Source organism: Sprattus sprattus (genome assembly GCF_963457725.1).
Source record: "Sprattus sprattus genome assembly, chromosome: 4".
Taxonomy (NCBI): domain Eukaryota; kingdom Metazoa; phylum Chordata; class Actinopteri; order Clupeiformes; family Clupeidae; genus Sprattus; species Sprattus sprattus.
Genome location: NC_137923.1, coordinates 34,373,447 through 34,396,860, shown reverse-complemented (window position 1 = coordinate 34,396,860; position 23,414 = coordinate 34,373,447). Strand labels below are relative to the sequence as shown.

The following is a 23,414-nucleotide window of genomic DNA, read 5'->3' as shown; positions in this document are numbered from 1 at the left end:
TCGGCAAACTTCTTTTTATTTTATGAAGTATAGTTTATAGTTAGAGTTGTTTATTCATTTTACAATTATCACACTTTACTGTTTACAGTCTTATCCACTTTAAAAGTTGCTACTTCCGTCCTACCTAACTCCAAAGCAAGGTTGTCTGGATCATGGTCTTAAAGTGGTTAAAGAATGGAAACATATAGACCCCTAGTTAAAGAATGGAAACATATAAACCCTTAGTTATAGAATGGAAACATACAGACCCCTAGGTAAATAATGGAAACATATAGACCCCTAGTTAAATAATGGAAATGGCTAATTGAAAAGGCTGGCTCATGCACAGTGTTGACCAGGGGGAAATTAAGCTATAACTAATGGGATAATCATCAGTTCTCTTTAAAAGTATGGGATTTGATTACCTTGACAACAATCCTAATCGGCCTTTGATTGTTAGAGATTTTAGAATGTGTATGCAACAGGTCTTTCAGGAAAGTATTAATCTAAAAGGAATGTGTTAATATTAAAAGTATTGATGACGTACAAGTAGACGTCTCAAAAACGTATGTAATGAATATGGACAAGATATTGGCTAGTGAAGTGCTAGATGTTAGCATTGAACATTGTTCACTAGGTGGTGCTGCTCCACAAATCAGTCGTTATGAGCTAGGATCATGGGCCTCCTAGAGACCAACTTCTCTGAAGAACTTCATAGCTTTTGACAGCTTTTTGTTGTCAAGCTCAGTGAGGAATTAACTACACTCCTGATTGCTGGTAACATTGTAGGCAAGAAAGACTGGAGAAGGCTAGTGGGAGAAGACTGAAGAGTTCACTGATGGCTGCTATCTTTTCAGTAAAAGAAATTGGCAAGTTATCAGCAGACAGGGTGGAGATTGGTTGGATGGGAGGAGGGGTAAAGAGCATATTAAAAAAAGTTTGATGCCGTACTTATCTAGTCTTGGTAGACTACTAATTTGGCTGTGATGCTTGTGACAAAGTTACTGACACACCGAATAACAAAGACAACATAGCTTCACCTATTACAATCAATATCAATATCAGTTTATTGAGGATCAGAAGCTGGAGCTAACGGAGTTATTCAAGTCAAAAGCAAGCACAATTATACTAGTGTAAAGAGGTTTGAAAAAATTACACATCTGTGTTGTTTGGAAAGGGCATAAGTATTTACACCCAAAACTTTGATCAGGAAGCGCAGGATTGGTTGACACTTGTAGATAGAAAGAGGGCATTTTTCAGCCTTTTCGGAGGGACAGCAGGGTATGGTCTTAATTTGAAAGGATGGTTGAGAAAAAATTAATTAAGTGTATAAGTGTAACCTAAATTGTATAGATACACCAGACTCGGATTTGCAAGCTTGGACATGAGAGGCAGGTGTGCTGGCAAGGAGGTTTAGACCCATAGGTGCTAGGTGTCGGGGAGTGAGGTTAAGACCCATGGGTGCTAGGTGTCAGGGAGTGAGGTTAAGACCCATGGGTGCTAGGTGTCGGAGTGAGGTTTAGACCCATGGGTGCTACGTGTCAGAGTTATTTAGAGTTATTAGGTTACATAACGTCATATCTTGTTTTATATTTTTCCATAAAATACTAAATAATCTGTATTTGACTGAGTTGAATGACAATAACCCATCTCAGGGGATTCCACAGAATTTGAAGCTAAAACTAAAATGATATGTTGTTGGCTAAATATCTTCCTGAGCAGGTTTGAGCTAATAGACATTATTGACAGCCACTCCAATAACAGATTCACAAAACAGGGCTAAGTGTGGTACACACGCATGTACCTTTTGAACCATATGCCTGATTTTCACAGGCCACACATTTTGTCCAATCTTCACCAAAATTGGCACAGAGATTCAAACTAGGCTTGACCAAAGTTAATAGTTGGCTTTTCTATTTGCGTAAGTGTTTGTCTGTTACAGCCGAACAAAATCGCTCATATCTCGGATAGTCTGTAGTCAACTGAAACAAAAGCTTACAGCCATGTTCTTGACATAATGACATCAAGTTTCCATGGGAACTCTGGTCTACTGGTCTGTTTGGCCCCCACATCTCTGCTTGCATCTATATTTATATGATGCATTTTTAACGAACCTTTATTTGAATAAACAATATCATTGACTTAAAGTGGTAGAGTTTTGGTCTAAATTTAGCAAGCTAACTACCAAAACAGCATGAAAAAACCTTCCAAACACCACCAACAGCCCAGTTGGCTCTGATAGTCATACATTTTACAGGGTGTTCCTGCCTGGTATATAGAAAAATATAGTGCATATGTGACACTGTGATTGTGTTTATATATGTTTTCGAGGTGGAATATTACTGATATACCCATGTGAGGAAAGCACACTCTGTGGAAGGTTTGGCCCACTCTAGCATATTGCGTTGAAGCGGTTCCCCTGTGCAACACTGTGCATGTGAATTTGGTTCCTTAACTACGGGCTAGAAAAACTGAGACTTTTCTCCGGATACTTAGGGTTTGTCCTATAGTGGAAAAGTGCTGTGAGGGTTTGAAATGAATCAGTCACTGAGATACTGCATTCTGCTGTATTCATTTTAGTTGTCTTTGCGTCATATCCTTAGATTTTCTTTACACTTTTCTTTGTACTTTATATTTACACCTGGGGTCTTGACTTTTCATGGGTTCCAGAGCAGGCCATCAGCATTGTGAAACAACTTTGCCCAGTGGAGGTGACAGAGCCTTTTGCTGCTGTCTTTGAGGTGGAAATCAGTATGGAATCTGTGAAGCCACCCAAATGGATACTCAGTGGTGTCCTGCTCCAGGAGAGCGCAGACGTTGAGATGGAAACGGAAGGGACCATGCACCGCCTCACCTTCAAAAAGACCAAGGCCTCAATGTCAGGCCCTCTTCAGTTCACTGTGGGAAAGAGCAAATCTGTGACTCAGCTAATTGTTAAAGGTTAGCGTTATTATGTATTACTGTTTCTTGCTTCTGAGATCTTTGGGCAGTGCAGTGGGTTCTATTTTCTAATAGAAAATGCACTTGCATGTCTTTTTCCTTGATACAATACATATATACAAATATTTTCAAATGATTGTATCAAACTGACAAACTAATTTGTTTTTATGTAGCATATTGCCGTGGGGCAAGCAGTCGAAATGTATGCTTGTGTATGCATTTCTTGCAACCATTGTTCCCTGTTCAATCAGAGCGCCCTCTAGAGGTGGTGGAACCCATCACAGACATGAAGGCCAAAGAAAAGAGCTCCACCACCCTCAGCTGCAGGTTCTCTGCTCCGCCCAAAGAGGTCAGCTGGTTCAAAGGTGGAATCCTCCTAGTGGGTTCACAGAAACATGCCATGAAGCAGGAGGCCGCCCAGGTACAGCTGATCATCAGTAACCTTGCCCAGGAGGACTCAGGGGAGTACCGGTGCCAGAGTGGAGCCTGTGAGAGTAAAGCTAGCCTCAGGGTGGAAGGTAAAAAGGCATATATTACTTAAGACTTGTAGAATGAGCAAGATATTTAATTTAACATATCATTGAAGAAGTACTATTCAAGAGTGATGTTTTAAGACAGATCTTATTTTTGATATATTGCCTTGAAAAAAGAGAGTTACGTCAGTTATTGAGTTGCACTTCCCATTTCGTACTTTGATGAAGCCTATTCAATTTCCAAGTCAAAATAATAACTTAGAGAAACACAGCAACCATCCAGTCCGCACAGTTACTTTACATGTAGACTGTAAACTCAGAGTTGACTTCTCTTGTTTTTGGTGTCAAAACTGAGCCAACCTCGGCCTAACATTCACTGAAATGAAAATGACTGCTAATCAGTCACTCCCAGGTCTATAGAATGGTTTAAACCTGGCAATTTCCCCAAGAAACACATAGAAACTGTATTACTGAATACGCCTGGAATGTTTTTTGTGAATATTTTGTGCTACCCTTCATTAGTAAAAGGTGGTAAGTACATTTTGTAGTCATCAGCCATCATAGCTGCCATAAGTTTAATGTCAAATTTGGATGTTATATTACCATCATTGTGTAGTCAAAAAGAAAATGATTATTTCTGCTTTGTTACTGATAACGAGAGGTAACTCAAAAAATGAAGATGAAAGAGTGAAATATACTGATAGTATTGAAAATGAACTTGAGTGTGGAGAGACACAAGTGGGGCACCTCCTGAACACCCAGAATAGACACCAGTCCACTACTCAACTCTATTTTCAAAAAGAAATGGTTAAAAAATCTGGCCATGTCATGGCTACCATTGTTTCATATTTTATGCAGGCTTTGGAAATTACTATAGTTGTTGTTGTAATCCAATCCCATATATATATACATTTTATAATCCAATACAATATCTAATGCAATATAAATATTATTTGACTCTACTTAACATATTTCATTTTATTGAACACTATGGTAAAAGGCATTATGATGGATGTTCAAAATGCATTTATTAATTGAGATCTAAAAAGCATTTCTCTTTAGTTCGAGACATCAAGTTCACCAAACACCTGGAGGATGCAGAGGTGGAGGAGGACGGGGAAGCCGTGTTCAGCTGTGAGCTTAATTACGCAGATGAGGAAGTCACATGGCTTCTGAATGACCAGCCATTGTTCTCAAATGAAGTAAACACGATTCAGCACGTGGGCAAGCTCCACACCCTCACACTGAAGAATCTCCCACCAACGGATAGTGGAATGATCAAAGTTACTGTCAGAGACAAGAAGGAATCAGCCTTCCTGAAGGTGAAAGGTAAAAACAGACGTTAATTGGATTTACTTTCATATTGGGGTGCACTTCAAAAACAGTTCATCAGTGTTCAGATAAAAAAGTCTCTACATTTGTTTAGCAGAATGAGTGGCCGTTGGGTCAAGTTACTGAAAGGATTTGCTGTTCTTGGCGAACTCCTCGATGAAAACGCCAAAGTCGTTTCATTGGTTCAGGTTAGCTTGTTCAGAGTAAGAGACTTGCGGAAGACGGCTTAGTGAAAGAACACATTTATTCCGACGCTAGGCACAGTATACCTCGAACAGCACAGTCACATCTTTGTTACAGAAATGTACAGTTTGTAAAGTGAAGAATGAACATATGAAACAATGACATAGAGGGTAGGGGAGGGGTTGGTTTGTCTGGAGGTCAAAGTTAGGAGGTGGATGTTAGGCAAAAGAGGAGGTCTAGCTTGACCAAGGGCTATAGCCAGGTTGGGCCATATAAATACTAATATGTTTGGCTTTAACCATCTTGTCTTGGCTGTAGACAAAAGCCAACAATCAGAGTCTAATAGCTCTGGCTCCAAGACACACAAAAGCCTGGATCCATGATGGCTCTCAACATAGACAAAAGGCCAGGAACCAGACCTGATGCCTCTAGTCTGATGTTAGAGTCTGATACAGTATGTCCTGGTATGTGAAGTAATGGTGTGATATATCTTAATCTAACATTACAAACCTGCTTAATTTTTCAGAAAAAAGGGCTGTGTTTCTCAAGTCCTTGGATGATGTGGTTGGAGAGGAGAATGCAAAGATCACACTGAGGTGTGAGGCCTCAAAACCAAGGGTATCCCCTATTTGGAGGAAAGATGGTACGGTCCTTGTTGCCAGCTCCAAGTATGAGCTTTTGCAAACTGGCAAAGCCTTGGGTCTAACCATTCATGACCTCACCAAGGAGGATGCTGGCGAATATAGCTGTGATCTTGGCACAGACCTTGCCAAATCCAAAGTGACTGTAAGAGGTAATAAAACCATTTAATTCTGCTCTGGTTCTAAAAACATATATTGTTGTACTAAAACATGATACCACGTCTTACTGATATTTCTTCATCATGTGACACAAACACACTTATGATGAATTGTATGTCATGTGCAATGTGTTATAGTGTGCTTGATAGGGCATGTTTACATTGACGACTATCAGAGGATGTCAATGTGTTATAGTGTGATTGTTAGGGTATGTTTACATTGACCACTCTCAGAGGATGCCAATGTGGTATAGTGTGATTGTTAGGGTATGTTTACATTGACCACTCTCAGAGGATGCCAATGTGGTATAGTGTGCTTGATAGGGGATGTTTACATTTAATACATTCAGTTAAGAAAAGTTAGGAAGAAAATTCTTCACTGACTCCACTGACGAAGTCCACTGGACAATTCTGGCATTCCTGAATCCTGAATGGTTTTAAGGTTTTAACAGGATTTAAGAATGCGGAAAAGCAGACGTAGATTAGCCAGATTGGAGTGCGCCCATGTTCTAAAGGGCTGAATTTGTGAGAAATCATTTATACAGTTCCTTGAAAATATACATTAAAGTAGCTACAATCACTCAAGGAATGTTATCCAATGACCATGAAGTGGAAGCTGACATTAACAGGTTCATTGTTTGGAATATAATATTTTCTATCTCAATGCATTTCAGACATTAGCATTGGCATCACTAAGCGTTTGAAGCCAGTTGAAGCCAAAGCAGGAGAGACATGCAGCTTTGAATGCATCCTGTCTCGCGACAGCACAGATGAATACTCCTGGAGTGTCAATGGCAAGCTTGTCAGTGCTGGTGGGCGCTTTGATACCAGCAAAAAGGGCCGCAAGTACACTCTGACCATCAAAAATGCGACGGGCAGTGACACTGGTGAAGTCATCTTCACTATCAAAGATCTTGTCTCAAAAACAACTCTCTGTGTTGAAGGTTTGCCATATTTACAGACAAACCGCTTTTCACTGTGCACTCTGTCATTGAGATGGAACCTGAAATGTGATCAGTCATGCATTCTTGTTGTAGGCACTGCTGCCAGTGTATCCAGAGAACTCCTGCCCGTCTGCGCTGTGGCTGGAGAGGATGCTGTGTTTATTTGTGAAATGTCTGAGGCCAACTTCGATATCAAGTGGTCCAAGGATGGGAAGGCCATCGAAAAGAGTGACAAGTATGACATCAGCCAGGAAGAAAAGATCATGAAGCTCACCGTCCACAATGTCTCTAGCAAGGACTCAGGGGCATACAGTTGTGAAATCCTTGGTGGACCTTCAACAAAAGCCAGTCTTGAAGTCAAGGGTGAGGACACGCACATTTCTACATTGCTAAATCATATTTTATTTCATTGCATGACAATTTTGAGCAATAGAGTAGTCTGGTGAATTTGTTTATGATTTGAAGGAGGCACTTTCTTTGAGTGTTACTTGACGTCGGTAAAGATAGTTTACGAATGTCGCAAGCTATAAAATCGTGGATGTTGATGTTGATGTTGAATAGCTAGACTGCTGAGTTATGGTCTGCTGTTTTTATTGATATCTACCTTTATTCTACCTTGATAGATTTTTGACGTTTGAATTGTCAAATTTGCAACTCTATTTTGGATAAAATTTGCAATAGTGGCTTGGTTTGGAATAACTTTTGTCTGTGTGTGTGTATTGTGCTGATTTGTTTTTTTGTAATGCATTTCTGTATTTTTGTGTTAAGGGCCCCCTTGATAATGAGATGGTTCATCCCAAGGGGCTAATCCTACTTGCCCTTGTCATAAATAGATTCACAGACATGATTACCCATTATAATAATGTCCCTATGAACTGTCTATCCAATTTCATGACACGGAAAACTTCATGTTATGTACATGGAAACCTACAACTTTTAGCTTTAATGGTTAGTGTAGAACTTACATCAAAGTGTTATCTCATTTGTAATTTCTGAAAATGCCGGTAAATCCGATTTGGTGGAACAGTGGTAAGCGGTGGCACCCTGTAAGTACAGGACCTGGGATTCAAGATTCAAGTGTTTTATTTGTCACATACAATGAATGTAGTGAAATGTAAAAGGTTCAACGCTCCACACTATGCAAACAAATAAATAAAAAAAATACAAGAAATAAAATAGATACAATAACAAAATAAAAAAATAAAAATTGAGATAAAATGTCTCAATGCCTGTGGGTAAAAACTCCTTCTTAGTCTCTCAGTCCGTGAATTTAGACTGTGTAGGCATCTACCCGACGACAACAGAGTGAAGAGGCTGGCATTGGGGTGTTAGTCATCCCTCATGATATTTCTTGCCCTCGACTCCACCCTCTTGTGGTAAATATCATGCACGGTGGGTGGGGACGCTCTGATAGTTCGCTCGACTAAGCGCACCACCCTCTGTAGGTTGGCCTGGTCTTGCGCGGTACAGCTTCCGTACCAGACAGAGATGCATCCTGTGAGGACGCTCTTCACAGATGTAGAGTAGAAGGTCCTCAGGATAGGAGGGGAGAACTTGAACCTTGAGACCACTGGAGGATGTACAGCGGCTGCCTAGATGACTTTGCCAGGTGTTGTGTGTTGAGGGTCCAGGTTAGTTCTTCAGTGAGGTGCACCCCCAGGTACCTAAAACTAGTGTTATTGGCAATCATGTCGTCCATGACTCTAATTGAGTTATGGTTTTCGCTCTTCATCTCAAAACGTGCAAAGAAAGTGTTGAGTTCATCAGCAAGGGAGGGGTCAGGGCTACAAACCGAGCCGGGCTTGTTCTTAAAGTCTGTCATAATCGGCAGGCTCTTCCACACACTACAGTGTCACCTGCATTGAAGTTGGCTTCCACTCTGTCCTTATATCGGCACTTTGTAGCTTAACAGTCCACCACAGACTCTCTTTAGCAGCCACTTTGTAGTCCGACATGTCCCCCGTAGAAATCCCAGCATTTTAGGCGGCAGTGCGCGCTGATAGTGCTGCCTTGACAGTGCTGCCCTGACAGTCCCATCTACCCATGGTTTCTGGTTTGGGAAAACTTTAATTTTGACTGACTGAATAATATAATTTATTAGAAGGTGGATGTAGCTCACGACCACTTCCGCAAATTCAGTCATCCGAGGACTCCCGGAACATCTCCCAGTTAGCATTGTCAAGCGCGTCTTGCTGCAAGCTGGTCAGTCCAAAGTTTTACCTCTTTCGTCACCGGAGCTTCATTCAGGATCTTTTGCTTATATTTTGGAAGTAGGAAAATGGCAACGTCATCGGATTGTCCGAATGCAAGCAGGGGGATAGCTTTGTAGCTGTCCTTGATCGGAGTATAGCTGTGATCCAAGGTGTTTTCTCCTTGTGTCAGGAAGTGGACAGTATGCTGTGTGAATTCTGGCAGGCCCCGGGAATGTTTGGCTTTGTTAAAATCACAAAGAACGATGATAGCAGCTGCCGGATGAGGATGCTGTTGTTTATTTGTCACCTCCTGCAGCACGGATATGGCAGTATCTGTGTTGGCACAGTGGTGATGATTGCTGTGAACTCAAGGGGTAGATAGTGAAGACGAACAGATGTTCCTGATGGGGAGTGCAGGCCCTGGAGAGAACAGTAATGTTCCTCAGATCACACCACTTGTTGTTTGTCACGAAACAAACTCCTCCATCCTGGGACTTTCTGGACTCTTCTGTTCTATCCATGCTAGCGATGGAGAAATGCTCTGCTGTTGTGACAGAGTGATCCGGGATAGATGGGGACAGCCAGGATTCTCCAACGTCTCTGATGTCACGCTGGAAGTCAATCGTTGCTGTAATTTCATCCTTCTTATTCTCTAAAGACTGGACATTAGCTAGAAGAATACTGGGCAAAGATGCATGGTTTGCCTAGCTCCTCAGTCTGTTCCGGAGACCCCCTCTTCTCCCTCGGTGTTTGGACCGTTTCCTGGGCTAATCGCTACTAACCATCAGTTTGTCTGAGAATCTCATCTGGAAACGCCGACTTGCTGTCATGCTAACATAAAATAGGCCAAACTGATCCCTAATCTCCAAAAGCGTTTGATGATCATATGTTATCAGACTTAAAGTTTCATCAGTAAAACAGACTAAATATAAAAGAAAAATAGGTAAAAGGCACAGTCTAAACATGGAGACCCTGACAGCGTCTGAACGCAGCTGCGCCGTCAACATGTTTCTCAAACTAATTATTGACATTTTGGACACTTTAAGCAATTAGAGTCTGTCAACCCTGACCCTCCTCTCCTTGATAAATTCAATCTGAGTTTGTCAACTCTGACCTTCCCCCTTGATAAACCCAAGTTAAATCTGAATTTGTCAACCATGACTTTCCTCTCCTTGATAAGCCCAGGTTAAATCTGAGTTTGTCAACCATGACCCTCCTCTCCTTGATAAGCCCAAGTTGAATCTGAGTTTGTCAACCCTGACTTTCCTCTCCTTGATAAGCCCGAGTTAAATCTGAGCAGGTTAAACTCAGTGGACAGCGCTCTGGTCTGCACACTGGATAGTCATGTGACCATACACTGCTAACGCTTCACTCCCTAAATAGAGGCTCATTGGTCATCTCTTTATAATAGGCATACATAAGGATTAGGCTGCACACAAACAGTGTTTAGATTGTGACGTTCACACAGGCACAATTTTATTTAATTAAATTGCAGCCCTTTGCCGCCAGCACAGGCTGAAATTGCGATTGCACTAAGATAAATCATCAAAGTATGTGAAAGCACAGTGTTGTGTTTAATCTTAAATGCCCTTTGTGTTCTGGGCTTTGATGTTGTGGTACGCCAGCCTTTCTAATGCTTCTGTATGTTTCGGTTATATGTGGATGTTTGATGGTTGATTTTCAACAAATGGTTCCTCAGCATTACCTTTGGTGGCAAGCCAATGTATACAGTGAGTAAAACCACCTGTTGCTGAGTCTGTCTTTGCTCTGTGTCCTTGCTAAGGGTTGTTGACTGTTGTCTTGCAATATTGTTTGTGGGTCGTCAATGTATTCAGTGTGTAAAATCTTCTGTTGGCGAGTCTTGAGTTTTGTGTTTGTTGGTTATAGCTTTCCTGGGTTTCACATCTTTGTAATGGTTCCTCAGCTTTACCTGTGACCTTCATACATGAACTTGAGAGCCAAGAGGCTGTGGAGGGAGGCAGTGTCACTCTTCGCTGTGAGCTCTCCAAACCTGGAGGACCTGTGGAATGGAGGAGAGGCACTGAAGCGATCAGGTCTGGACAGAAATACCAAATGAAGCAGGATGGATCAAATGTGGAGCTCAAAATCTCAGATCTGAAGCCTGAAGACTCTGGAGCCTATGTTTGTGATTGTGGAGACAATAAGTCTTCTGCCAGCATCAAAGTAAACGGTACGATTATTTCACTGTCGCCTGACAGAACTTCTCTGATAGTGACTTACAATGTGAAAAGATGGCCATTTGTGTTTCTGTGTTTGCCCTGTATCAATGCTAAGAGTTGTTGACTGTTGTCTTGCGATATTGTTTGTGGGTCGTCAATGTATACAGTGTGTAAAACCACCTGTTGCCGAGTCTTGATTTTAATGTTTGTTGGGTTTAGCTTTCCTGAGCTTCACATCTTTGTAATGGTTCCTCAGCTTTACCTGTGACCTTCATACATGAGCTTGAGAGCCAAGAGGCTGTGGAGGGAGGCATTGTCACTCTTCGCTGTGAGCTCTCCAAACCTGGAGGAACTGTGGAATGGAGGAGAGGCACTGAAGCGATCAGGTCTGGACAGAAATACCAAATGAAGCAGGATGGATCAAATGTGGAGCTCAAGATCTCAGATCTGAAGCCTGAAGACTCTGGAGCCTATGCTTGTGATTGTGGAGACAATAAGTCTTCTGCCAGCATCAAAGTAAACGGTACGATTATTTCACTGTCGCCTGACCGAACTTCTCGGATAGTGATTGTGACTTACTATGTGAAAAAATGTCCAACTGTGATTCTGTGTTTGCTCAGTGTCCTTGCTAAAAGTTGTTGCCTGTTGTCTTGCGATATTGTTTGTGGGTCGTAAATGTATACAGTGTGTAAAAACACCTGTTGATGAGTCTGTGTTTGCTCCCTGTTCTTGCTAAGGGATGTCGACTGTTATTGTTATTGTTGTTATTGTTGTTATTGTTATTGCGATATTGTTTGTGGGTCGTAAATGTATACACTGTGTAAAAACACCTGTTGATGAGTCTGTGTTTGCTCCCTGTTCTTGCTAAGGGATGTCGACTGTTGTCTTGCGATATTGTTTGTGGGTCGTAAATGTATACACTGTGTAAAACCTTCTGTCTCTGAGTCTTGAGTTTTGTGTTTGTTGGGTATAGCTTTCCTGGGTTTCACATCTTTGTAATGGTTCCTCAGCTTTACCTGTGACCTTCATACATGAACTTGAGAGCCAAGAGGCTGTGGAGGGAGGCAGTGTCACTCTTCGCTGTGAGCTCTCCAAACCTGGAGGAACTGTGGAATGGAGGAGAGGCACTGAAGCGATCAGGTCTGGACAGAAATACCAAATGAAGCAGGATGGATCAAATGTGGAGCTCAAGATCTCAGATCTGAAGCCTGAAGACTCTGGAGCCTATGTTTGTGATTGTGGAGACAATAAGTCTTCTGCCAGCATCAAAGTAAACGGTACGATTATTTCACTGTCGCCTGATAGAACTTCACAGAGGATATGTCTACACTGTGAATGGAGGGTCATCTGTGGTTCTGCGTGTGCTATCTGTGTCATATATAAGAGTTGTTGACTTTTGTTGTTTTGGTTAAGTCAATGAATGAAATACAAAATAATCACCTGTTGCTGACCTTCTGAGTTTTAACTGTAGCGTGTAAAACTTTACAATCTTTATTTAGCTTTACCTGTGATCTTGGTTCATGAGCTTGAGAGCCAGGAGGCAGTAGAGGGAGGCAGTGTCACCCTACGCTGTGAGTTCTCCACACCTGGAGGACCTGTGGAATGGAGGAGAGGTCTACTAGTGCTCACATCTGGAGAGAAGTACCAGATGAAGCAGGCCGGAGGCGCTGTTGAGCTCACCATCCATTCAGTGAAGTGTGAGGACACAGGGGACTACTGCTGCATCGCAGGAGACAGCCAGAGTACAGCCTTTGTTCAAATCAGTGGTGAGATGTTTTTTGACTTCCTTCAGTTTGTTCCTCAGTGTTCTCTTCAACAAACTGAAGCAATTATATTATGCTGAGAAGGATGGAGCAAAATATAAATCGCTTCCATTTTTGCTGTCATTTGTCATAATTACGTCATTCCATGTCAGATCACCAAAACAATGGGAATTTAAATCTCAACCTCTCTGATTTCAATGACATTTGTTATATAGGTAAATTTTGTCCAGAAATATGGATGCACATTTGAATATGATTTGTACATTGTAAGAGTTATTTAGGATTCATGCAGCGAAGCTGCAGGAAACCTATTGTGTTTCTATGTTTTCTTATTATTATGATTCTTTGCTGGGATCCTATGGCAGCCCATAGAACCGTCTGGTAAAAAGTTGTGAAATTTGGCACACTGATTGGGGACAGTCCCATGATTCATTTCACCAAGTTTCATGTAGGCAGATGTAGCGCTCTAGCGCCACCAACAGGTCAAAGTTGGACGTACGTTCACACACGTAACTTTTGACCCGTTGGCCCGATTTTCAAAAATGAGGCATCCTTGGAATCCTTGGACCAGCACGAGTTCAACGCACCCTATGTCATTTTGCGCCATGATGGATTTTCCGCCATTTTGGATTTTATCAAAAACCTTCAAAAAGTTTCACGGGTCCCAATTTTTGTCCGATCAACACCAAACTTGACACCAAACTTGACACACATCATCTTCAGACCAAGCCTCACAAAAATCATTGTAGTACATCTTCGCAACTAAAACCGTTCGCCCGTGACAGCCAATCAAAGTTTGCGACGAAGTCGCCAGACAGGACGTGGGCTCATATCTCAGCAACAATTTCATGTATCAAGACCAAACTTACTACATGGACCGCTTACCTCATCAGGAAGACGCTTGAGAAATTTGGTGACCTTTGACCTCTAGGTGGTGCTGTTATTACAAAAAAATGCATTTTGGCCTGTAGCTGTTGACGTGTTTGGAATTTCAACTTACTAGTGGGATCTACTCATGCTCTTGGAGGTCTTTAGGATACACATGCAAATATGTGACATTATCATAATTGATCAGGGCGCCATATTGAATTAAGTCAAAAACACTAAAAAGCAAACACAGGTCACAAATTTGATCTGATCTTCACCAAAATTGGCGCAGACCATCATTAGACCATGCCTTATAACTGCATTAGTTTATGGAGCAATTGATGAAAGCGTTCGCCAGTAGCAGCCAATCGAATTAGGCGGCGAAGCCGCCAAACAGGAAGTGAGCTCATATCTCGGCAACCCTGTAATGTATCAAAACCAAACTTGGTACATGGACTGCTGACCCCATCTGGGGGACAATCAATACATTTGGTGACCTTTGACCTTAATTTAATCCAAAACACTAAAAAGTTTGCACAGGTCGCAAATTTGATCCGATCTTCACCAAAATTGGCACGGACTTTCTACAGACCATGCTTTATCACTGCATTGAGTTCTGAAAGCATTCGCCTTCAACAGCCAATCGAATTTGGCCGATTCGCTGCATGAACCCTCCATTGCTGCTTGCAGCTATATTTATACAATGTGATTGCTGTGGGCAGGTGGGCAGGAATGTACCGTATTCCTATAGTGTTCCTTATTCCACCTGAGCTGACGGGGGCCTCAAACTGAAAGAACACTGATGTGTGACCAGTAAGCTGTGGAGTGGGTGCAAAGTATTGTCCATGGTGTTAAGCAGTGTGTGCAACATCCTTCTTTCCACAACAAACTCCACTTGCTCCAGAATTGTCCTTACCATAGAGCCAACCGTCTTTATCAGTTTCATCAGCTTTTTAGTGTCACTGGCTCATGCTTTTATCTCCAACAGGGTTGACGACTGCAACTGCGGTCTTTTCACAGGCCTTCCTAAAGAGATGTTAATACAGTTTCAGCATACAGTATACAAAATGCAGCTGCCAGAGATCTTACCAAAACGAAAATAACTGCCAATATAACTCCATTGAGTTGCCTCTCTGTACAAAATCTGCCATAGAAATGAAGTCACCTTGCCTTGCCTAAAATGAATGACCATCTCCCTAGTTTTGGCAACCTTAGGATCAGTAAATGACTAACACATGATCTTCTTGCTCCTGAGGGCGAAGGTCTAGGCCATGTCCGAGGATACAGCTTGGATGTTGGCAGTGTCAGTCTTCAAAACATGGTTGCGTTTACTCCAGCTTAAACTATATTTTAGCACGAAGCGAACTCAAATTACTTTGATAATTTAGTAACGGATTAAGCATGTTAGTATAGATTGTAGCATTCCACATCCATTTAATGATTATATAGAAATTCATAATATACAGTATATCAATAATAATAATGTGTTGAGCTCTTACATACCTGAAAACTCCTACATAATCCCACAAATTGTATCTGTTGCTCCTGGTGGAGATGCGCTCCTCTCACTGGTCATGCCAGTGAATCAAATTTGGTCATTTTGAAATAACAAGGAGTTCTTGTATAAGTGCTACGTTTGTGTGCTACTTATATACGTGCTATTAGTTCTTGTATTGGCGCCATGTTATTTTGATGTGATAGAATCGAATTGAGCACGAAGAAAGTTGAAGAAAGGAGGATGCAGTCAGGATTTCTTGGTTAATTTCAGCGTGGAGACCCCCTCTCAGCTGGTGCTCAGAGAATGGCCTACCTGATTGGAGAATATGTTGGCCTTTATACCATTCAGTAAAACAAAGGAGGGGAGGGGAGACCACACCCTATAGGTGATAAGTGAAGGGAGAGTGGGGTGTAGGGGTTAACCTATGGGGGGAGGGGGGTGATAACAGAGGACAAAGGGTGGTAGCAGGAAAGAGGCTATCTGGCGGGAAGGGGTTCACATGCTAATTGTTCAGGTGAGACAGACAGAGTACACATCCAAGGGTATGAGTAACAGATACAAATGATACAAAATAACAGTAGAATAGCTATTTTGCGGTTCCATCAGATGCATGAGAGCAAAAATCTGTTGACCCAGCCCCAACCTAGCCAATTTAACCTAGCCCCTTTCCCCATACGGTGGTGCACTAAGATCCACTGTATGAAATTACCAAAAGATAAACACACCCTAAGTGATCCAGGCCTGAATGTTAAAACGATATATTTTTCCTTATAATTGGACCATTTGTAGCAGAGTTCCGTCAATTGTGTCAAAAGAAAGAGCTGTGTCTCAGAAACAGTAAGTTCACCTGAGATGAAACTGGCTTTCCTGGTCAAAATGAACATTTATAACAAATGTATTTGAAAAGAGGGTTGAGTTTATCCCTTTGGGTGATCAGACATGGACTGACCTTCTCGATTTTGAAATGTGTACTTACAGTATATAGTCTAATGGCATTTATCAATATTATGCTTGTGTTCTATTTAGTAGCGTTGGTGCTGTATGTTATAACATCCATAAGTTATTTTATATTGATGCTGTTTCAAACAACTAATTTCTGTTATGGTGGTATGTGTCCATTGCACATACTATATTATGTAGGTATATTTAGTCAATGATGTCAACATGCTCCTCTATGGTTGGATAACCAGGAGTTCTTATGCTTCTGTCACCACCAGTTTATAGTTTTAAGATGACACCGCACTGACATAATGGTGGCCTCCTTGACCTGCTCTTTTCCACTTGTTCCATTTAAAGTGCTTCCAGCCTTTTTCACTCATCATTTGAAGGACCAACAGGCCAGTGAAAGGCACAGTGCCTCATTTGGCTGTCAACTCTCTAAGCCAGATATTCCTCTTGAATGGAGGAAGGGTGAAGTTGGGCTATGTCCCTGTGCCAAATATGAAATGTTGCAAGTTGATCTCATTGCTCAATTAGTCATCAATGATTTGGATACGGAAGACTCTGGTGACTATATTTGCAGTACTGGGGAAATGGAAAGCTCAGCACACTTAACAGTGAATGGTAGGCAAAGACAATTTCACTGTACTTTTTTGCAGGCTTATTCTGAAAGCTACAGCCTACTTTGCCTACATTCAGAGAATGTCTATTTTATGTGCAAGCTGACTTAACATAGTGCTCAAGTGGTATGGAGGAAAGGAGAAAAATGTATTGAGTCCAGTAACAAAACCCAAAATTAAAGAATACACCTTACCAAAAGGTCATTTATCACCGTAAGGGGACTGACTGAAGAAATGTACTTTTAAAGAATACAAAGAGATCTGTAACAGTTACAGTGCTTCATAGAAGGGGGAGTGTATGAACTGTACATATTTTTGACATAATTTAGTGGCAAAGCCCATCCAAATTACTTTAGCACTTTAGACACTGTTGCCGTGCTATATTTATCCCATATTCTGTTTTACCATCAGAGGTATTTCAGTTTTTTGGTAAGTATGACATATTTATCAACTTACTACACATGAATTACCGTTGCAGTCACCCTTCAAGTCACCATGACTGGTCTCCATTTAACACTTTGTAACAGTTTCATTCTTGTTCCACCACTTTAAGATGTAGCATTTTAACCATTTAAACCAGGGGTTTTCAACTGGTTTTGTCCCAGGGACCACCATTCTGACTAGAAAGTAATCCGCGGCCCACTCGTTCGTGCATGTGTGGGGAGAGGGGAGACGTGTCAGTGTAATATCTGGGCATGGTGAAGTCCACACAGCCTGTCTATTCGTGGCGAAATGGTAGACAGCGACAGTCTCATATCATTCTCTTGCCCTGTACTTATTCTTAAAAAAAAAATGCTCTCACACAGGTAGTTTGAAAGTTTGCAAAATACACCTCATTGCTTTTGCAGCAAGCTCTGGAAATTCGGTCTGGCAACTTATCCAGAACTTAGCACAGGCTACCAAAGACTGGATAGGTGCAAGGCTACATTCTGTCAGCGTGAATCACCTTTATATTATTTTAGACATATTTTTCTTAAAGGTGCATTAAGGATTAATAGCTATTCGCTAAAGGTATGCTAGCAGCTAAAACTAACGAAATCTCTTGAAATGTGCTGACTTTGACATTATGACAAACTAATTACTCAACGACTGTCCTTACACAGTCAAACATCAATCATGTGCAACACAAGACTAAGCAAGACGGCAAATAAGCTACTTACTAGATCGGCAGAAGGTAATCAAAGTCAGGTCGGCGGGCATCGGCAGGCAAAACTACAGAAGTCAGTTATATGCCTATCGACCCTGCTATGCCATTGGCACGGACGCAATTCTCCATATTAAAAGTCATTGTAGCGCCCCAATATTTTTTAAGCTGTTATTTTAAGGTTAAACTGCTTATCCTAACCCTAATCCTGAAGCATAATTGTTGCATATTGTGCCTTTAATTCAGACATTTTCAAGAGTAATCTGGAAATGTGTTGAAATATCGAAGCAATTTTTTTTTTTTTAATCGCGGACCCCCTGCAATACCGCCGCGGACCACTGGTTGAAAACCCCTGATATAAACCATTCAAGCTGTTGCCTTTTAATCATTTAAGAGGATGATGATGGGCACATTGAATGCTTTGAGACATGACAGTGCAGCTGAGCACAGTGGACGAGGGACACTTCAGGATGTTCCTCTGTGGAGCAATGAGATGGACAAGATTAGCATTGATGGAAGGACCCACTCGCTGACACTCAGGAGTCTAACACTGTATCTTCCGTCATGGGTGTCCACACTTCATTTGTTTGTCTGACTGTTAGAGGTCGAACGAGTCAGAAAAATGCTTTTAGTCAAAACATTACTTTTCCCTATACCTCTCGGAATGGGTGCTTTCCCCCCTTCTCACTGACACAGAGTTCTCACAAACCAACTCTGTCCACAGGCACCATTTCAGCAGCATTCTGCCTCATCATTGGATGTGTGTATTTGTATTCCTGGTAGACCCTAGACATAGTTATTCTATGAGGGGCATAGGCTGGCAGCTGCCTTTTCTTGACTTCTATTACAGTTACTGGGATGTGAAGAGTCAATGTTATTTAATCTGTGAATGCCTACACCATTTCACCTCTGACCTTTGATCTTAAACCTCACCTTTAACTCCTCATCTGGTCTCTGTCTTACTATGTTCTGACTACAGCAGCCCCGGTGGTGTTTACCAAAGAGTTAGAAAATCAAGAAGCTCTGGAGGGGAAGGATGCCAGACTGTGTTGCAAAACGTCCTGTCAAGATGCCAAAGTCACCTGGAGGAGGGGTGTGGTGGTGCTGGAAGAGTGCATGAAGTATTCCATGCAAAAGGAAGGCACCACTCGTACACTGGTAGTACACACGCTGACAGTGGAGGACAGCGGGGAATACACTTGTGACACAGGAGACAAACAAAGCAAAGCTACATTGATGGTCAAAGGTAATCATTTATTTAATTTCCTTCCCTTTTCTTTTACTTCTTTTGTACTTCTTTTGTTTTTGAGTGACATCAGTCTCACTCATGGATTGATAACAATTTATCTGGATAGTCCGCCTGCAGAAGATTTGCAGAGTATTTGTAGCATTATAAAAACTCATTAGTTTAGATTCCACAATTGAGCCGTTTCACTTTGTCTTTTGTATATGTGACCATTCATGGACATACCTACATATTCTCCGAATAATTGAATTGAATTTGAACTATTCACTAAAACGATGTTCAGCAATGTATCGACAAATATTCAAGATGAAATTAGATGAATATTAGAATGTTCAACAAAAATGAATACAATTGTTTGCTAATTGTTGAAAATTTGTATAGCATAGGTTGAGATAGTCGTTCAAAGTCAATTAAAGTATACTGAGAATATGTAGGTATGTTCATGATTCGCACATATAATGTATAAACAGTCTGTGATAAGCTAAACAGAAGAATTGTTGAATCTCAACTAATAAGTTGGTAAAATGTTACAAATCCTCTGTAAATCCTCTGTAGGCGAACTGTCCATGGATTAGATATATGGTTTTGTGTGACTGTATGTGAGATTTTCAGTAAGCAACTACAGCAGCAGCTTCATGTTGTTTCATGAAGGGAAGATTTGATCCCGAGTGTTGCTGCTTAAGCACCCTTATGTTATATACAAACATACAGGCCTAACCCTCCTCCCATCCACATCTAGAGCGTGTGCGTATCACTCGTGGCATACATGATATTGCACTTACTGTGGGTGAGGATGCCCATTTCAGTTGTGAAGTGTCCCAGGAGGGGGTGACTCATACTGAGTGGTGGTTGGGCTCCAACCACCTGCAGAACAATGACCTGAATCAGATCAGGTGCCAGGGCCGAGAGCATCACCTAGTGCTCCGAATGGTCACACCAGAAGAATCAGGTGATGTGGCCTTTGTGGTTGGTGAAGAGAAAAGTGTGGCCACCCTTCTAGTGCAGCACAAACCCAAAGGTAACAGAAGGCATGATGGGAGTTTTGTCCATCAGTTGTCTTCATGCTGCATGCCCATGGTCACGTGTGGCCTGCCTCTGGTCTTTGGTCTCCATTCCACTTGACATTCACTTCCATTCACTTCCATAAGACCACAGCTTTGCTCTGGCCGGCATATTGCTTTTCCTAACATAATTTTGCTGTTGTTCAAAAAAATATACTTGAATTGAAGTAACATTTTCACTTTTGAGAGCATTCTCTCATAATTTTGAACATTCTGCACTTGTGATTTTCATTGAGCAAAAATAGGCTCTTCAGAAGCCAAATTCATATCTGGACAGTGTTTCATTATGGGGAATGAAATACATTTGATATAGATGTGTACAATATTGTGACAACATTCCCTTGCATTAGTTATCTACAGTAACTATAATTAAGGGTGGTTAAATATTTAGGTAGGCAAACCCAGCAATAACCTGCAGATCATTTCTGAGACATTCAAAACCTCAGGAAAACTGGAAGTTAAGGTTGTTTTTCATTAACCTGCCTAAAAAAGCATCAACTTTTAAATTGAAAACCTTCACAAGTTCAGAACATAACTAAATCTCACTTCTGTTTCTCCAAATTTCCACTGGATAATGTCAAAGATTAACAGTTAGAATGGCAAAGCAAATGGACATTTGTCTGGTTAATAGAACAAATTTGGATTTCTGGAGTAATTAATGCTACCTTGGTGATGAGAAGTATCACTTTACACGAAAAACTTGGGAAGGCTTCTAAACCTCTGAACATTTTTCCTTTGTATTGGGAAGTGTTTTCATTGTAAAGCTACTGTTATTGCAGTGTCAGTCATGTGACAAAAACACTTGATTTTGGTGTGAGTCATGTGACAAAAACACTTGATTTGTGTGTCAGTCATGTGACATAAACACTTGATTTGGGGTTTTCCATGTCTAGCCTGGATCTTAGAAGGCCCTAGTGACACGGCTGCCAAAGAGGGGGAGACAGTCACCCTGTCCTGCATGATATCAGAGTTAAAAGCCAGTGTTCTCTGGAGAAGAGGTCAGGTGGTTATTGAAGAAGGGGGCAGATATGAAGTTCACAAGGATGGTGCCACCCACAAGCTCTACATACAAAAAGTCCAAGTGTCTGATTCTGGATTATACACCTGTGATACAGGGGATGAACAAAGCACCATCAAGCTTTCTGTCCAAGGTAAACAGGAACGCAGGATTAAGAACATACATTCTCAGAACTGCCGTTGCAAGGTTGTTTAACCAAAGCAAACTGAACTCATTCTGTCTGCAGGAATGCACTTGATGCACCTCACATGCTCTTCACTTCAAATGTTCTTTCAGTCGTCTTTCAGCCATGCCTCACTTCATTTGCCTTTAAATACCATATTTTTGAAGACAGTCCTCTGAAGTATTTCACTCTTGTCATGTGTGTTCTTCTATCAGAAACTCCCGCCTATTTCCAGAAAGAGCTGAAGAATCAGGAAGCAATGGAGGGTGACAGTGTAACACTCCGCTGTGAGCTCTCCAAGCCAGGTGTTAAAGCAGAGTGGAGAAAAGGAGGCGTGGTCCTTCAGAGTGGTAAGAAGTACACCATGAAGCAAGATGGCCTCATTCAGGAGCTCCTCATACATGATCTGGATCCTGAGGACAATGGTTATTACACATGTGATGCTGGAGCCCAACTGACTACCGCCTCGGTTACAGTAAAAGGTAACACAATGCCACAATGGCATCAGAAACTCTCATTCCTTGGCATGTCTGACCAGGGGCTATGAATTCTTTTGATGAGTGAATTGTCTGTGTTTAGGTTTTAATGTTTAAAATGATTGATCTCAGATGCAGTGTAGACTCATTTAAAGGGATATGTCTGTGCAAATCCCTTGAATAGAATCAATCGACTTTTGAAACAGAGAGAACACTTGAGTATTGTTTCCCTGTTGACAAAAAATGAAGGAAAATTGATACATAATTGATTTTACATTATTGATGAATCATGATTCCAATATCCTGATATTGTCTTTTTCAGTACTGTTTACATTAAGTAGTTTTTCTGTCAAAAATGAAAATGCTTCTGGACTTACAATGATGATGATGAAACTGCACTTGGTGGACTCTTGGTTAATCCAACCACTGTTTTTAATGTAATTGGTTACATTATCTGGGCCCTCTAAATCTCAAAATTGTATTCAGCAGCAGAGGACACAGTATCAGCTGTATCAGAGGATACAGGAACAATTATTACAATTATTAATGATCCTTTTTCTTATCAACTATTATATTCCAGACATACGTTTGTTTTTATTTAGGGTCCAGAAACTTTTCAGATATTTCAAAACAACTGACTTCACCTTTAAACCATTTTCACCCAAATTCTCAAATATCAACGATTTTCTTCACAATTCAGAGAAGAGAAGTAAGGTCCACGCTGATTTTATGAAAGTGCAGTAGCTGAGTGAATGTCATTATGAGTACTGAAGGCAGACAGTATGGTCCTTCTGTGTGGCTGAGTGTCTTGTGTCTTACTCTGCAGCGGGTGAGGTGCAGTTAGTTTCAGGTTTGCACAACACTGACGTCTTTGCGGGTGAGCGGCCTGTGTTTTCCTGCACGTTGTCTGGCCAGGCACCTGGTAAAGTTCAGTGGTGGCTGGATGGTACTCGGCTGGATCACGGCCGCTTCTGTGAGATTGGGCTTCTCCAGGGCCATATCTACACTCTCAGCTTTAAGAACCTTGCCCCTGATGACTCAGGAACTGTCACATTTAAAGCTGGCAGCCTGGTATCTTCTGCAAAGCTCTTGGTTAAAGGTATTGTTGGTGGAAGAATCTATGGTGGTATTGACGGGAGTTGAGCCATACTTTTCTTATGACGCTGCAAAACAAATCTATAAACAATTATAACAGTAATGTTTTTTATCTATGAAATGTAAATATTTATGACATTTAAATGCTAGTACTTGAATTTTTTGATTTGAGCGCTAAAGAAATGGTCCACCCTAATCTTTGCAGCTGGGTTCAGGACAAAGGGTTTATCTCAATCCCCTCAATACAGATAAGTGCCATGTCTGCTGACCAAAGTGTGTGCTCCATGAATGCATGAGTTTATCATTTAAGGCCTCTCTTTTTAACAAATAATTCAGGGTGCTCTGAGTAGCACTCAGTTAAAAGCATATGTGAGACTGTGAGATCACTTCCAGCCTACGCTTATAAATCCCAGCTTTTGACTTTACAGTCTGAGTATGATGGCAGAGACATGATTTTAACCATGACAGAAAAAAGAAATGTTGAGACATTTTACATCCTACA

General features: G+C 41.3%; 1 protein-coding gene across 12 annotated transcripts in view; it reads left to right on the top strand.

The window, feature by feature from the left end:
- The window catches only part of obscnb (obscurin, cytoskeletal calmodulin and titin-interacting RhoGEF b), a 153,045-nt gene that overhangs the window by 70,592 nt on the left and 59,039 nt on the right, over nucleotides 1-23,414 (top strand). For 7 of the 12 annotated variants that reach the window (XM_080837358.1, XM_080837362.1, XM_080837359.1 and 4 more), the window contains 14 exons: nucleotides 2,650-2,919; nucleotides 3,171-3,437; nucleotides 4,455-4,721; nucleotides 5,434-5,700; nucleotides 6,381-6,650; nucleotides 6,744-7,013; nucleotides 10,767-11,033; nucleotides 11,279-11,545; nucleotides 12,033-12,299; nucleotides 12,522-12,788; nucleotides 18,833-19,099; nucleotides 21,054-21,311; nucleotides 21,557-21,823; nucleotides 22,644-22,916. In XM_080837358.1, the coding sequence (XP_080693484.1) occupies nucleotides 2,650-2,919; nucleotides 3,171-3,437; nucleotides 4,455-4,721; nucleotides 5,434-5,700; nucleotides 6,381-6,650; nucleotides 6,744-7,013; nucleotides 10,767-11,033; nucleotides 11,279-11,545; nucleotides 12,033-12,299; nucleotides 12,522-12,788; nucleotides 18,833-19,099; nucleotides 21,054-21,311; nucleotides 21,557-21,823; nucleotides 22,644-22,916 (3,744 nt within the window). The remainder of the gene's footprint in view (nucleotides 1-2,649; nucleotides 2,920-3,170; nucleotides 3,438-4,454; nucleotides 4,722-5,433; nucleotides 5,701-6,380; nucleotides 6,651-6,743; nucleotides 7,014-10,766; nucleotides 11,034-11,278; nucleotides 11,546-12,032; nucleotides 12,300-12,521; nucleotides 12,789-18,832; nucleotides 19,100-21,053; nucleotides 21,312-21,556; nucleotides 21,824-22,643; nucleotides 22,917-23,414) is intronic. The other 5 variants (XM_080837355.1, XM_080837364.1, XM_080837365.1 and 2 more) reach the window with 4 other exon arrangements.